This window comes from Vanrija albida (assembly GCF_041260175.1).
Source record: "Vanrija albida strain AlHP1 chromosome Unknown contig_4, whole genome shotgun sequence".
In the NCBI taxonomy this organism is placed as follows: domain Eukaryota; kingdom Fungi; phylum Basidiomycota; class Tremellomycetes; order Trichosporonales; family Trichosporonaceae; genus Vanrija; species Vanrija albida.
In genome coordinates, this window is record NW_027191423.1 from 1,413,432 (window position 1) to 1,425,841 (window position 12,410).

The following is a 12,410-nucleotide window of genomic DNA, read 5'->3' on the forward strand; positions in this document are numbered from 1 at the left end:
CAACAGGCCATCAACGCAACAGCTGCGGCACTAACGACACCGCACACCCAACAACGGGGCAAACAAAACGAGTCTAGAGTAGAACGACACATCGCATCGCAAACTCGCACCTTCCCCCACCACCAACAACCACAATGGCCTCGCTGGCTCCCCCATCGGGCCAGGCCAATCCAAGGCAGAGATTCTCATCTCGCTTTGAAGGCATCACCGACCTTTGGTAAGTCGAATACCTCGACAGCACACCGGGGCGTCCCGTTGCTGCACTGGCTGACACTGCCCTTAGTGCCCTTCCCTCCATCGCCGAGGACACAATCTTGGCCACACTCCGTGAGCGCTACATCACTGGACAGCCCTACACCTCGGTCTCGTCGTCGGCGCTCGTCAATGTCAACCCCCTCATCTACCTCCCTCTGAACGGTGACGCCTCGCTGCAAGACTATGTCACCGAGTACTACCGCTCCGCGGGCGACGACACTGTCGGCGACCCAGAGAACATGACCAAGGAGCGTCTCGGACCTCACATTTTCCGCCATGGCCTCAGTGCCTACTACAACATGCGCCGCACTGGCCAGGACCAGATTCTTCTCTTGTCGTGAGTTTCGGTACAGCTGCCATGTCCCTGAGCAGTGGGAGCTCCCACGGTGATAGACAGGGCCAACGTGCTGACATCTTCGCAGTGGCGCAAGCGGCTCTGGTAAGACTGAGATGCGCCGGTTAGCCATCAAGGCCATTTCAGAGGTTGCAGTTGCACCGCCGGGCAAGAAGGGCTACAAGGTTGGCCAGCAGATCGCCAATGCCGAGGTGAGCACAGGGCACAGGAATTGACGTAGGCGGTTGTGACAAGACACTGACCCTTGCCCAGTTTATCCTCGAATCATTTGGTAACGCCCAGACGGTCGGCAACGAGAACGCGTCGCGCTTTGGCAACTACACCGAGCTCCAGTTCACCGACCGCGGCCGTCTCGAGGGTCTCAAGACCATCGAGTACTACCTCGAGCGTTCGCGTGTCTCGCAGCCTCCGGCGAGCGGCGAGCGCAACTTCCACATCTTCTACTACCTCGTCTCCGGCGTGGACGGTGAAGAGCGCCAGCACCTCCGCCTCGGCAATGTCAACGACTACCGCTACCTTGTCAGCCGTGCCCGCCGGACGGGAACGAGTGACCGCCAGCGCTTCAACCAGATCAAGCAGGCTTTCAAGTCTGTTGGCCTGTCGAACCGTCTGGTCGCCCAGGTGTGCCAGTTACTTGCCGCCATTCTCCACATTGGCAACTTCAACTTTGTGGACGACCCCAGCATGCGTGAGGGTGCCACTGTCACCAACTACGACTCGCTGGCCACTGCTGCCGAGTTCCTCGGTGTTTCGAACGCTGCCCTCGCCGAGCTCTTTGCCTTCAAGACGGTTCTCGTCCGCAAGGAAGTTTGCACAACCTTCCTCGACTCTGAGCAGGCAGAGGATGTCCGTGACGAGCTTGCCCGCACGCTCTACTCGCTGCTGTTCTCGTGGCTCAACGAGTACATCAACCAGAAGCTCTGCAAGGAGCAGTTCGGTTCGTTTATCGCCATCCTCGACCTGCCGGGTCTTCAGAACAACGCCGGCCCTTCGCTTGGCGTCAACTCGGTCGACCAGTTCTGCTTCAACTTTGCCAACGAGAAGCTGCACAACTGGATCCTCCACCGGATCCACGAGGCCCCACTGGCGGAAGCCAGCGCCGACCAGCTGCCAATGAACCGCATCCCCTACTTTGACAACACCGAGTGCCTCAAGATGCTCGCAGACTCGAAGGGTGGCCTCATCGCCATTGCCGACGACCAGGCCAAGAAGAAGAAGACGGACGCAAACATGATCGAGGCCATGGCCAAGTGCTACACTGGTCATTCGTCGTTCCAGGTCGGCAACATGGACCGCAGCGGCACCGCCTCGTTCACGATCAACCACTACGCCGGCCCGGTCACTTACACTGCCGAGTCGTTTATCGAGCGCAACGCCAACGAAACCAGCGCCGACATTCTTCGTCTCCTCCGCGGCACAGCTACCGGCGCCGCTACCAGCGTCCCCGACCACCAGGGCTCCAACAACCCCTTCATCCGCAGCTTGTTCTCCAACAAGTCGATCGCCACGCAGGCGCATCCCCGCAACGACGAGACCATTGTCGCCGCCCAGCAGCCCGTGCGCCCCATGCGTGCACCTTCGACTCGTCGCAAGCGTGGCCCGCGTCTCTCGGCCGTCAGCGAGGAAGCCGAGGAAGAAGACAATGAAGTCGGTGGCGGTAACGACGAAGGCAACGCCGGCACGCATCTTTCTTGTGTTGCTGGCCAACACTGGAACTCGCTGTCGACACTCTTCGCGACCTTCGACCAGATCCAGCCCTGGTTCGTCTTCTGTTTGCGACCAAACGACTCGCAGCTTCCTGCCCAGGTCGAAACTCGCTCTGTCAAGGCTCAGATCCGCAGTCTTGGTCTCACCGAAATCACTCAGCGCCTTCGCTCGGACTACGAGGTTCGAATGACTCACGAAGAGTTTGCAGACCGCTACGAGGACGAGTTCGCGGAGCGGGCCATCGGCCACCAGGGCGCTGTTGTTGATCGCCTTCGTGACCTGAAGCGCGTTCTCAAGCTCTCTGATGAGGACATGGCCGTTGGCAGCAGCCGCATGTTCCTCTCGCACCACGCATTCCACCGTTTCGAGGACCGCCTTCGTGAGGCTGAGGGCCTGGAGGAGCCTGCCCACCTCGATGACGCCAGGCAGAGGCAGAGAGAGGACCCATTCTCGCCCGGCCACAGAGCAGCCACGCCCGAGAACGAGGCCATGTTTGACTTCAATGACCGCAATGACTCGGCAGTTGCCCTGCCTCTGGTTCACAACGCGCAGCCTCTTCCTCAGGCGTCACCCTCCTCCTTTGACGACCACGAGCGTGGCTTTGCACCCAGCCAAGTCACCAGCCCCTTTGGCGACCGCGACACTCAGTCCCATATTGGTTCCGAGTCGTACGCCCCTTCGCGCAACATGTTCCGCGACATGGACGACAAGCGCGGTGAAAAGGATGTCATGGATGACTTGCCTCAGGACGACGAGGTCACCGAGGTGTACAAGGAGAGTGCGGCGCGTCGCCGCTGGGTGATCCTCTGCCGTATCCTCACTTGGTGGTGCCCGGACTTCTTCCTCGACAAGATTGGCCGCATGAAGCGTCAGGACATTCGTCAAGCATGGCGCGAGAAGCTCGCCATCAACCTCCTCATCTGGTTCATCTGTGGTTGCACGATTTTCGTCATTGCTGGTCTCGGCCTCATCATCTGCCCGAGGCAGCACGTCTACACGGTATCGGAGCGCGAATCACACAACGGCAAGGGCACATCTGCGTATGTGTCGATTCGAGGCGAGGTCTTCAACCTCGACCAGATCCTGCCTGTGCACCGTGCCTTCGTGCCCATCGTCGACCAGAAGACCATTTTCACCTACGCCGGCAAGGATGCCACAGGAATCTTCCCTATCCAGGTTTCTGCTGTCTGCAGTGGTCAGGACGGCCAGGGCGTCAGCCCGTACGTCACGACGTCGAACACCAACAACACCGCGACCGACATTTACGCCAAGTACCACGACTTCCGCGCGTTCACCAACGACTCCCGTCCCGACTGGTACACTGAGCAGATGATCGGGCTCCGTTCGCGTTACCGCACGGGTTGGATGGGCTACACCAAGAAGGACCTCAAGTCGTTGGCTGGGCAAGGCTTTATTGTCGGCATCTACCACAACCTCGTCTATGACCTTACGGACTATGTTCGCGCCGGCGGCGGTGGTGTCAAGTTGCCCAACGGCGTCCAAGACCCCAATGCCGAGCACGACCGTCAATTCTTGCACCCTTCTATCGTCCAGGCCTTCCAGCAGTACTCCGGCCAGGATGTTACCAGCGTCATCGACGGCCTGAGCTCTTCGATTGGCAAGGACATTATCAACATCCAGGGCGCCTGCCTGCGTAACATCTTTATCAAAGGCAAGCTTGACACCCGTGACTCGGCCCAGTGCCAGTTCTCGACCTACATTCTGCTCGCCCTCAGTGCCGTCATGGTCGCGGTTATCGGCTTCAAGTTCCTGGCTGCCATCCACTTTGGACCCGCCCGTGCTCCTGAAAACCACGACAAGTTTGTCATCTGCCAGGTCCCCTGTTACACTGAAGGTGAACAGTCGCTGCGCCGCACCATCGACTCGCTGGCCAAGCTCCGTTACGATGACAAGCGCAAGCTGCTCTGCATCATCTGTGACGGTAACATCAAGGGTTACGGAAACGACAAGCCGACGCCAGCGATTGTCCTCGACATTCTCGGCGTTGACCCCAACCTCGACCCCGAGCCGCTGTCCTTCCAGTCGCTTGGCGAGGGCTCGAAGCAGCACAACATGGGCAAGGTTTATGCTGGTCTGTACGAGTGCTCTGGTCACGTCGTCCCCTACCTCGTCATTGTCAAGGTTGGCAAGCCCACGGAACGCCCCAAGCCTGGTAACCGTGGTAAGCGCGACTCGCAGATGCTTCTCATGCACTTCCTCAACAAGGTGGGTTTTTGGTGTCAACGACATGCACATGCTAACATTGCCAGGTCCACTTCAACTCGCCCATGAACCCCCTGGAGCTGGAAATGTACCACCAGATCAAGAACGTCATTGGTGTCAACCCGAGCTTCTACGAGTACCTGTTCATGGTCGATGCCGATACGACTGTCGACGAGTTATCTCTCAACCGCCTCGTCTCGGCTTGTATGCACGACAAGAAGATTGTCGGCATCTGTGGTGAAACGTCCATCGCCAACGCCAAGCAATCGATTGTCACCATGTCGCAGGTGTACGAGTACTTCATTTCTCACCACCTCGCCAAGGCTTTCGAGAACCTGTTTGGCTCCATCACCTGTCTGCCCGGTTGTTTTACCATGTACCGACTGCGCACGCCGGACACGCACAAGCCGCTGTTCATCGCCAACTCGATCATTCACGACTACTCTGAGAACCGTGTCGACACGCTTCACTTGAAGAACCTTCTCCACCTCGGTGAAGATCGTTACCTCACGACTCTGGTCCTCAAGCACTTCCCGACGTACAAGACCAAGTTCGTTCGTGACGCCAAGGCCCAGACTGTGGCGCCCGACTCTGCCAAGGTTCTGTTCTCTCAGCGTCGTCGTTGGATCAACTCGACTGTGCACAACATGGCGGAGCTCATCTTCCAGGAGAACATGTGCGGTTTCTGCTGCTTCTCGATGCGCTTTGTCGTCCTGATCGACCTCGTTTCGACCATTGTCGCCCCGGTCACTGTCGCCTACATTGGCTACCTGATCTACATTATCGTCAGGGACGGCGGCAACCTTCCCATCCTCTCGATCGCAATGCTGGCCGCCATTTACGGTCTGCAAGCCCTCGTCTTCATCTTCCGAATGCGTTGGGACATGATTGCGTGGATGATCTTCTACATCCTTGCCATCCCCGTCTTCTCCTTCTACCTGCCGCTCTACTCGTTCTGGCGCATGGACGACTTCTCTTGGGGTTCCACGCGTCTGGTCGTCGGCGAACGCGGCAAGAAGCTCGTCATCCACGACGAGGGCAAGTTCGACCCCAAGTCTATTCCTCTCAAGAGCTGGAACGACTACGAGAACGAGCTGTGGGACCAGGAGTCGAACCATTCTCAGGACACGTGGTTACCGCCTCAGAAGAGCGAGTACCTCGAGGGCTCTCGCCAGTCGGCGTACAACTCGCAGTACGGATCTCAGTACGGCCTCGGATCCATCTACCAGCCCTCGACCTTTGGACACGACACGCAGCCCACGCAACGCTCTCGTGGTGCCATCTCGCCTGCAGGCTCGTACAGTGACATCCGTGGTGCCTCGCGCAATGGCTCGTACCAAGACGTGCCTGCTCGTGGCACCTTCTACGCCGCTGGCGGCCGCGGAGGAGACACGAGCTCGTACGGCCACGGTGACGCGCAGAGCCTGTATGCTGGCTCGTTCTACGGCCAGCCGCCGCTTGCACCCGTGTCGTCCAACCACCACGGCGCTGTGCCCGCTGGAGGCGATGCCAGCGACAGCATCACGGACGCGCAGCTGCAGGCGTCTGTCCGCCGCATCTGCCAGGGTGCCGACCTGGACACGCTCACAAAGAAGAGCGTGCGCAAGCAGCTCGAGGCCGAGTACGGCGTCTCTCTTACGTCTCGCAAGGACTACATCAACCAGCAGATTGAAGAGGCGATTGCCGAGTAGACGGCTTCACGACAACGGCGCGATTTGTGCGCCACCACCACCCACCCTCATGGACATGGACAATGATTGTTATGATAACAGACTCACGCAACGCACGCTGCATATATGCCCTAATTAGACTGCATCCATAGGGCATGCAATGCATCCCTCTCTCCTTGATGGCGGTGTGGCAATGGCGCGGGAGGGGGGGGGGGGGTCGGGAGCGGCAGTCGAGTCGGGGGAGAGGGCCCGTGCAACAAGTCGACTCGGGTTTGCGAGTATGCTTCTTGCTTGTGCCATGGCTGAGCTGCTGGTGGCGCGACGCGCCACGCACTGCACGGCGTGCACTCTGCGCCTGTCGTCTTGGAGGATGGCCGTAGATGTCGTCGTCGAGTCGAGGCGCCAGCCAGGGTGGGGGTCGAATAAGATCAGTGCCACCAAGTCGCGCTGATCCCGATTTCTTCGTTTCACGAGTGTCTGTCGTGTGTCGTCGGTCGTCGCGAGCAGGCAGTCCAACTTTCGTTCGACTCAACACCTATCAGTTCTTGCACCCTATCATAATGATCGACCTTATCCACTGTGAGTGGCGTGGGCTGGGACTGCGCGCGCGCGCTAGCCGACGCCGAGGACGGCGTGAGCAGCTCGCTGACGACACCAGTCCAGACCGACAAGGGCGGCAACCCCGACGTGGTGCGCGAGAGCCAGCGCAAGCGCGGCGCGCCCGTCGAGATTGTCGACGAGGTGATTGAGATTTTTGCGCAGCACAAGGCTGGTGGGTACGCTGCTGGCCTAGGCCAGCACGCAGGCGGGGAGGGTGTAGCTGACTCGGCCCCGTGCGCTCGCGCCTGTGCCCTACACAGCGCAGTACGAGCTCGAGGGCGAGCGCCGCGCCGTCAACGCTCTGCAGAAGGAAATCGGCGCCATCAAGAAGGCCAAGGGCGACGCTGCGGACCTGCTGGCCAAGAAGGCAGAGCACGACAAGAAGATTGTCGCACTCCAGGCTCGCGCGGCCGAGCTCGTCAAGCTCCGCGACCTCAAGGCTAACAGGATAGGCAACATTGTCGACCCGGCGTGCCATGTGTCGCAGACCGAGGTGGGTGTCGGCGTGTCGGCGGCGCCAGCTGCCGACCGTGGCGCTGGAGGCGGACGGCTACCGCCCGACTGGCGCTGCTAGTTTCGCACCTGCCCCTCCCCCCCGCGCTCGCTGACGCTCGCGCTCTCCAGGACGACAACCCCATCAAGCGTGTCTGGCACCCCGAGCCCAACCACAAGGGCAACTCGGAGCCCGGCCTCGGCGCTGACGACAAGCGCACCGACATCCTCCCCCACCACGAGGTGCTCTACCGCCTCGAGGCGTTTGACACGGAGCGTGGTGAGTAGACTTTACCGATCGGCACGCCCCTCTTCTGACACCCACCCCAGGCGCCAAGATCAACGGTCACCGCGGCTACTTCCTCACCAACGACGGTGTGGACCTCAACCAGGCCCTGATCAACTACGGCCTCGACTTCCTCCGCAAGAACGGCTACAAGAAGGTCCAGGCGCCGTTCATGATGCGCAAGGAGCTCATGGCTGCCACTGCCCAGCTCGAGGAGTTTGACGAGGCGCTGTACAAGGTGGGTGCGGCGGCGGGACGTGGCTGACGGCAGGTCTCGGCCAACGACGGAAACGAGGACAACGACAGGTACCTCATTGCCACGTCGGAGCAGCCCATCTCGGGCATGTACGCTGGCGAGAACCTCGAGCCCAAGCAGCTCCCCATCCGCTTTGCCGGCTACTCGACCTGCTTCAGGAAAGAGGCTGGCTCGCACGGCCGTGACACGTGGGGCATCTTCCGTGTGCACCAGTTCGAGAAGGTCGAGCAGGTGGGTTGCAAGCCACTTTCCGACCCGCTAACCCCAGTTCATCCTCTGTGACCCCGAGTCGTCTCCCGCCATGCTCGACTCGATGATCGACATCTCGCGCCAGTTCTACGAGTCGCTCGGCATCCCATACCGTGTCGTCAACATTGTCTCGGGCGCGCTCAACAACGCGGCCTCGATCAAGTACGACCTCGAGGCGTGGTTCCCCTTCCAGGGAGAGTACAAGGAGCTCGTCTCGTGCTCCAACTGCACCGACTACCGTGAGTGGCGGGCGACACAGTAGTGGTGGCGGCTAGCTCACCTGACCCAGAGTCGCGCTCGCTCGACGTCAAGCTTGGCTACAAGAAGGCCGGCGAGAAGACTGGCTTTGTCCACATGCTCAACGGCACGCTTTGTGCCACTGAGCGCGCCATTTGCTGCCTCGTCGAGAACTACCAGACGCCCGAGGGCCTTAACATCCCCAAGGTGCTCCAGCCTTACATGCAGGGCCGCGAGTTTATCCCCTTCACTGCCGAGCTGCCGACACCCAAGACGGCCAAGGCCGCTGCCAAGAAGTAGAGGATAGATGGTGTTATCTGATAGTGGCGGAGGGGAGGCGTATGCCGGTGATCTGTGTCATGCATGGCGTGGTTCAGAGTGGCGAGGCGAGTGGACGGCGGCTGTGTGCGTCGGATGACTCGGTAAGCAACGAGTATTTTTTTCCAATGCCTATATTTTTTTGTGGGCAGTCGGATCAAATGGACGAATAGCTACAAAGGGTTTGTCACTAATGGGCCGTGGTAAATCGAGCCAGGCGCGCCGCGCGGGGCCAAGCAACCAAGCGGCAAACGTCAATCGGCCGGCCGGCCGAGCGACAACTCTTTCTCATTCATCTCGCCGGGTCTTGATCTCGGCATCTCTCCTCAACCCACACTCGCTCCCTCCCTCCGCGTCGTCTGTCACCCCATACACAACCTGTACACTAGCCCGCACCCACGCACCCACGCAGCATGAACCCCGCCCGCCTCCGCGCCCTCGCCACCCCGCTCCGCGCCGGCGTGCGTGCGCAGCTCCGCGCCGCCGCCCCGCGCGCCGTCCGCACCCTCGTCGCGCCGACCACGCCCGCAAGCGCCAGCGTCAGCGAGGCGCACGTCGTCGAGGAGGCCGTCGCTGGTGAGTTTTGGGCCGCCTACCGGCGTCGGAGTGGCGCCGACGGCCGCTGGCTGCGTGGGCTGCGGCGTGCTGCATTCCGCGGCGTCGCGGCCGCGGATGTTGCCCGCCGCGTGGCGTCATTGAGCAGGCAGCGCCGCTCGTTACGCCGCTCCCACTCCCCCTCGCCGCTCGCTCCGCTCGCGGCTCGCTGACGCTGCCCCAGACGTCCCCGGCTTCAAGGTCTCGTCCAAGGGCGGCAAGATCGCCGGGCGGCCAATCTACCTCGACATGCAGGCCACGACCCCCATGGACCCCCGCGTGCTCGACAAGATGATGCCCCTCTTCACCGAGCAGTACGGCAACCCCCACTCGCGGACACATGCCTACGGCTGGGAGGCCGAGGAGTATGTCGAGGAGGCGCGCGAGAACGTCGCAAAGTTGATCGGCGCTGGCGCAAAGGACATTGTGTTCACGTCTGGCGCGACAGAGTCGAACAACATGATCATCAAGGGCATTGCAAACTTCCACAAGAGCAAGAAGAGGCACATTATCACGACGCAGACGGTGGGTGGGGAGGCTGGGATTGTGCTAACGACTAGGAACACAAGTGCGTCCTCGACTCGTGCCGCTTCCTCTCGACCCAGGGCTTTGAGATCACGTACCTGCCCGTGTCGCAGACTGGCCTGATTTCGCTCGACGAGCTCAAGGCGGCCCTCCGCCCCGACACGTCGCTCGTGTCCATCATGGCTGTCAACAACGAGATTGGCGTCATCCAGCCGCTGGCCGAGATCTCGCAGCTGCTCAAGGCGTACGCCAAGGAGCAGGGTGTGACAAAGCCTCTGTTCCACACGGACGCTGCCCAGGCCGTCGGCAAGATTGCCATCGACGTCGAGGCCATGGGCATCGACGCCCTGTCCATCTCTGGACACAAGATCTACGGCCCCAAGGGTGTCGGCGCGGCTTACGTCCGCCGAAGGCCCCGTGTCCGTCTCGAGCCCCTCATCCACGGCGGTGGCCAGGAGCGTGGTCTCCGCTCGGGCACTGTCCCCGCGCCCATCGTTGCCGGCCTCGGCGAGGCTGCCCGTATCGCCACGGTCGAGCGGGAAGCGGACCACGCTCACGTGTCCAAGCTGTCTGAGCGCCTGATCAACGGCATCACGTCGCAGGTCGAGCACGTTGTGCGCAACGGCGACGTCAACGGCTACCCCGGCTGTGTCAACCTGTCGTTTGCCTACGTCGAGGGCGAGTCGCTCCTCATGGCGCTCAAGGACGTTGCGCTGTCGTCGGGATCGGCATGCACGTCGGCGTCGCTCGAGCCGTCATATGTCCTCCGTGCGCTTGGCGCCGCCGACGACATGGCGCACTCGTCGCTGCGCTTCGGCATTGGCCGCTTCACGACCGAGGCCGAGATCGACATGGTCATTGACCGCATCGTCAAGGTGGTCACCAAGCTGCGCGACATGAGCCCGCTGTGGGAGATGGTGCAGGAGGGCATTGACATTAGCAAGATTGAGTGGAGCGGGTGAGTGGGGTGTGTGTGGGGGCGGGTGGCCGCTGGGCTGGTGACAGGTGACATGCTGACACGGACCCAGCCACTAAACCGAAAAAAGTCGTGCGCCGCGTGCAGCGCGGCGCGCATGAGGAGTGGGATGGCCGGGCGGGCGCGTGGTGCGAGTGAGGGGTAGCAGTCTTGTAGACGCAGCAGTGATTCAGTATGCGACATCATCGGAGTGTGCAGGAGCATGCCGCGACCCAACTGACGGACCAGAGGCAGCCGCCGTTTGCTCCCGCCACCCGCCTCCACTACAACTGGCCAAGTCAACAATCGCCACGTCTTGTTATCACACCGCACCGTCACAATGCTCCAAGACGTCTGGGCGCTGATATCGGCCTGGGCGCGGCCGCTGGGCATCCTCGCCATCTTCTTCGGCCCAAGGATCCTGGGCTACGCCGTGCGCTACCTGCGCGGCGGGCACGCGCACCACTCGCACCTGCCGCGGCCCCCTCCAACCCCCCCACTGTCCCGCACGGCCAAGACAATCCTGGCCCTGCACGCGCTGTACGCCTTCTCGGCGCTCCTCTCGCCCCCGTTCGACGTCTTTACGTCGCACTCGCTCTCGACCGCGTGCCCGAAGGAAGCGCTCCGCGCCGCCGTGCTCTCCGACGTCGGCCTCGACCCGCGCACGCCGGCCCCCGCGCCAGAGGACATCGCGACGTCCGAGGCGCCGGCAATCGAGACGCTCCTCGCGCGCCTCGCCCTGCCCGAGTCCCGCGCGTCCTACGCGCGCTGGGGCCACGCCGCGTTCGTGCCGTGCAGCTGGTGCCGCGACGACACGGACTACGCGGCCGCGGCGGCCCCGTCCATCCTCGCGCCGTACCTCTCCCAACTGCTCCTCCTCGGGCTGCTCTCCTTCGCCGCTGTGTCGGGCGCCGGCGCGCGCCTCCGCGCAGACAAGTGGGCGGCGCTCGCGGGCTGGGGCACGCTCGCGCTCGCGGCGACAGAGTACGCCGTCCGCTGGAGCTGGGACGTGACGCCCCCGCGCGACAAGAGCGACACGATCACGCTCTCGTCGCTGGTTGGCGTCGTGCGCCCGTTCGCGCTGTTCGGCGTGACGGCAGCGTACCTCCTCGCGCCGGCGCGCCTGAGCCAGAAGGCCGCGACGCAGGCCGCGACCGTGTCGGCGCTCGAGGCGGCGCTGAATGCTTCCCGGCTCACGTCGCTCGCGCACGGCGCGGTGGCCCGCTCGCCCGCGCTCGCGAGGCACGCGTTCGAGCGCGGCCAGCTGCGCGCGCGCGCCGAGGCCGGCGCGAAGAAGGACGAGGCGGTGTTGGCGGCTGCGCAGGGGGCTGGGCTGTTCGCCGGCGCCGACCATGTGCCCCAGTCGCGGGAGGGCGCCCGCGCGTGGGTCACGGGCGAGTGGCGCAAGGTGGTCAAGAGCGACGACTAGGGGGAGGGGGTGGGCAGCTTGTAGCATAGTGATATGGTAGATACGATGCAGACTCGCCTACGAGCCGCACCATGTCTCGGACCGCGCGGCTTGCTGCGCCCTCGGCGGCGACGCCGCGCCGACGCCGACGCCGACGCTTGTGCCACCGCGCCGCCGCGTCACGTGACTTTTCCACGCCCCATTTGACCCCGCCCAATGTTGCATTGTGCGCCTCAGTCATCATGGCGATAGCAACAGCCTGGTCGAGCGAGCAGTAGCG

The 12,410-nt window shown here is 62.4% G+C and overlaps 4 protein-coding genes across 4 annotated transcripts; all 4 read left to right on the top strand.

The window, feature by feature from the left end:
• Positions 1-134: 134 nt before the first annotated feature.
• Positions 135-6,231, top strand: CHS5 (Chitin synthase, class 5; the record flags this gene model as incomplete). The annotated part of the gene is made up of 5 exons (XM_069353753.1): positions 135-217; positions 284-592; positions 678-801; positions 863-4,543; positions 4,588-6,231. The coding sequence occupies 5 exons, from the start codon at positions 135-137 to the stop codon at positions 6,229-6,231; spliced, it is 5,841 nt and encodes a 1,946-aa protein (XP_069208395.1).
• A 539-nt stretch (positions 6,232-6,770) lies between these two features.
• Positions 6,771-8,630, top strand: SES1 (Cytosolic seryl-tRNA synthetase; the record flags this gene model as incomplete). The annotated part of the gene is made up of 8 exons (XM_069353754.1): positions 6,771-6,789; positions 6,869-6,982; positions 7,071-7,303; positions 7,435-7,582; positions 7,633-7,826; positions 7,860-8,075; positions 8,113-8,332; positions 8,383-8,630. The coding sequence occupies 8 exons, from the start codon at positions 6,771-6,773 to the stop codon at positions 8,628-8,630; spliced, it is 1,392 nt and encodes a 463-aa protein (XP_069208396.1).
• Positions 8,631-9,061: 431 nt separating this feature from the next.
• On the top strand, positions 9,062-10,802 carry NFS1 (cysteine desulfurase; the record flags this gene model as incomplete). The annotated part of the gene is made up of 4 exons (XM_069353755.1): positions 9,062-9,224; positions 9,427-9,767; positions 9,803-10,725; positions 10,796-10,802. 4 exons carry the CDS (start codon positions 9,062-9,064, stop codon positions 10,800-10,802), a joined length of 1,434 nt encoding a protein of 477 aa, XP_069208397.1.
• Positions 10,803-11,062: 260 nt separating this feature from the next.
• Q8F55_005266 (uncharacterized protein) lies at positions 11,063-12,151 on the top strand (the record flags this gene model as incomplete). Its single annotated transcript, XM_069353756.1, has 1 exon — positions 11,063-12,151. One exon carries the CDS (start codon positions 11,063-11,065, stop codon positions 12,149-12,151), a length of 1,089 nt encoding a protein of 362 aa, XP_069208398.1.
• Between the last annotated feature and the right edge of the window lie 259 nt (positions 12,152-12,410).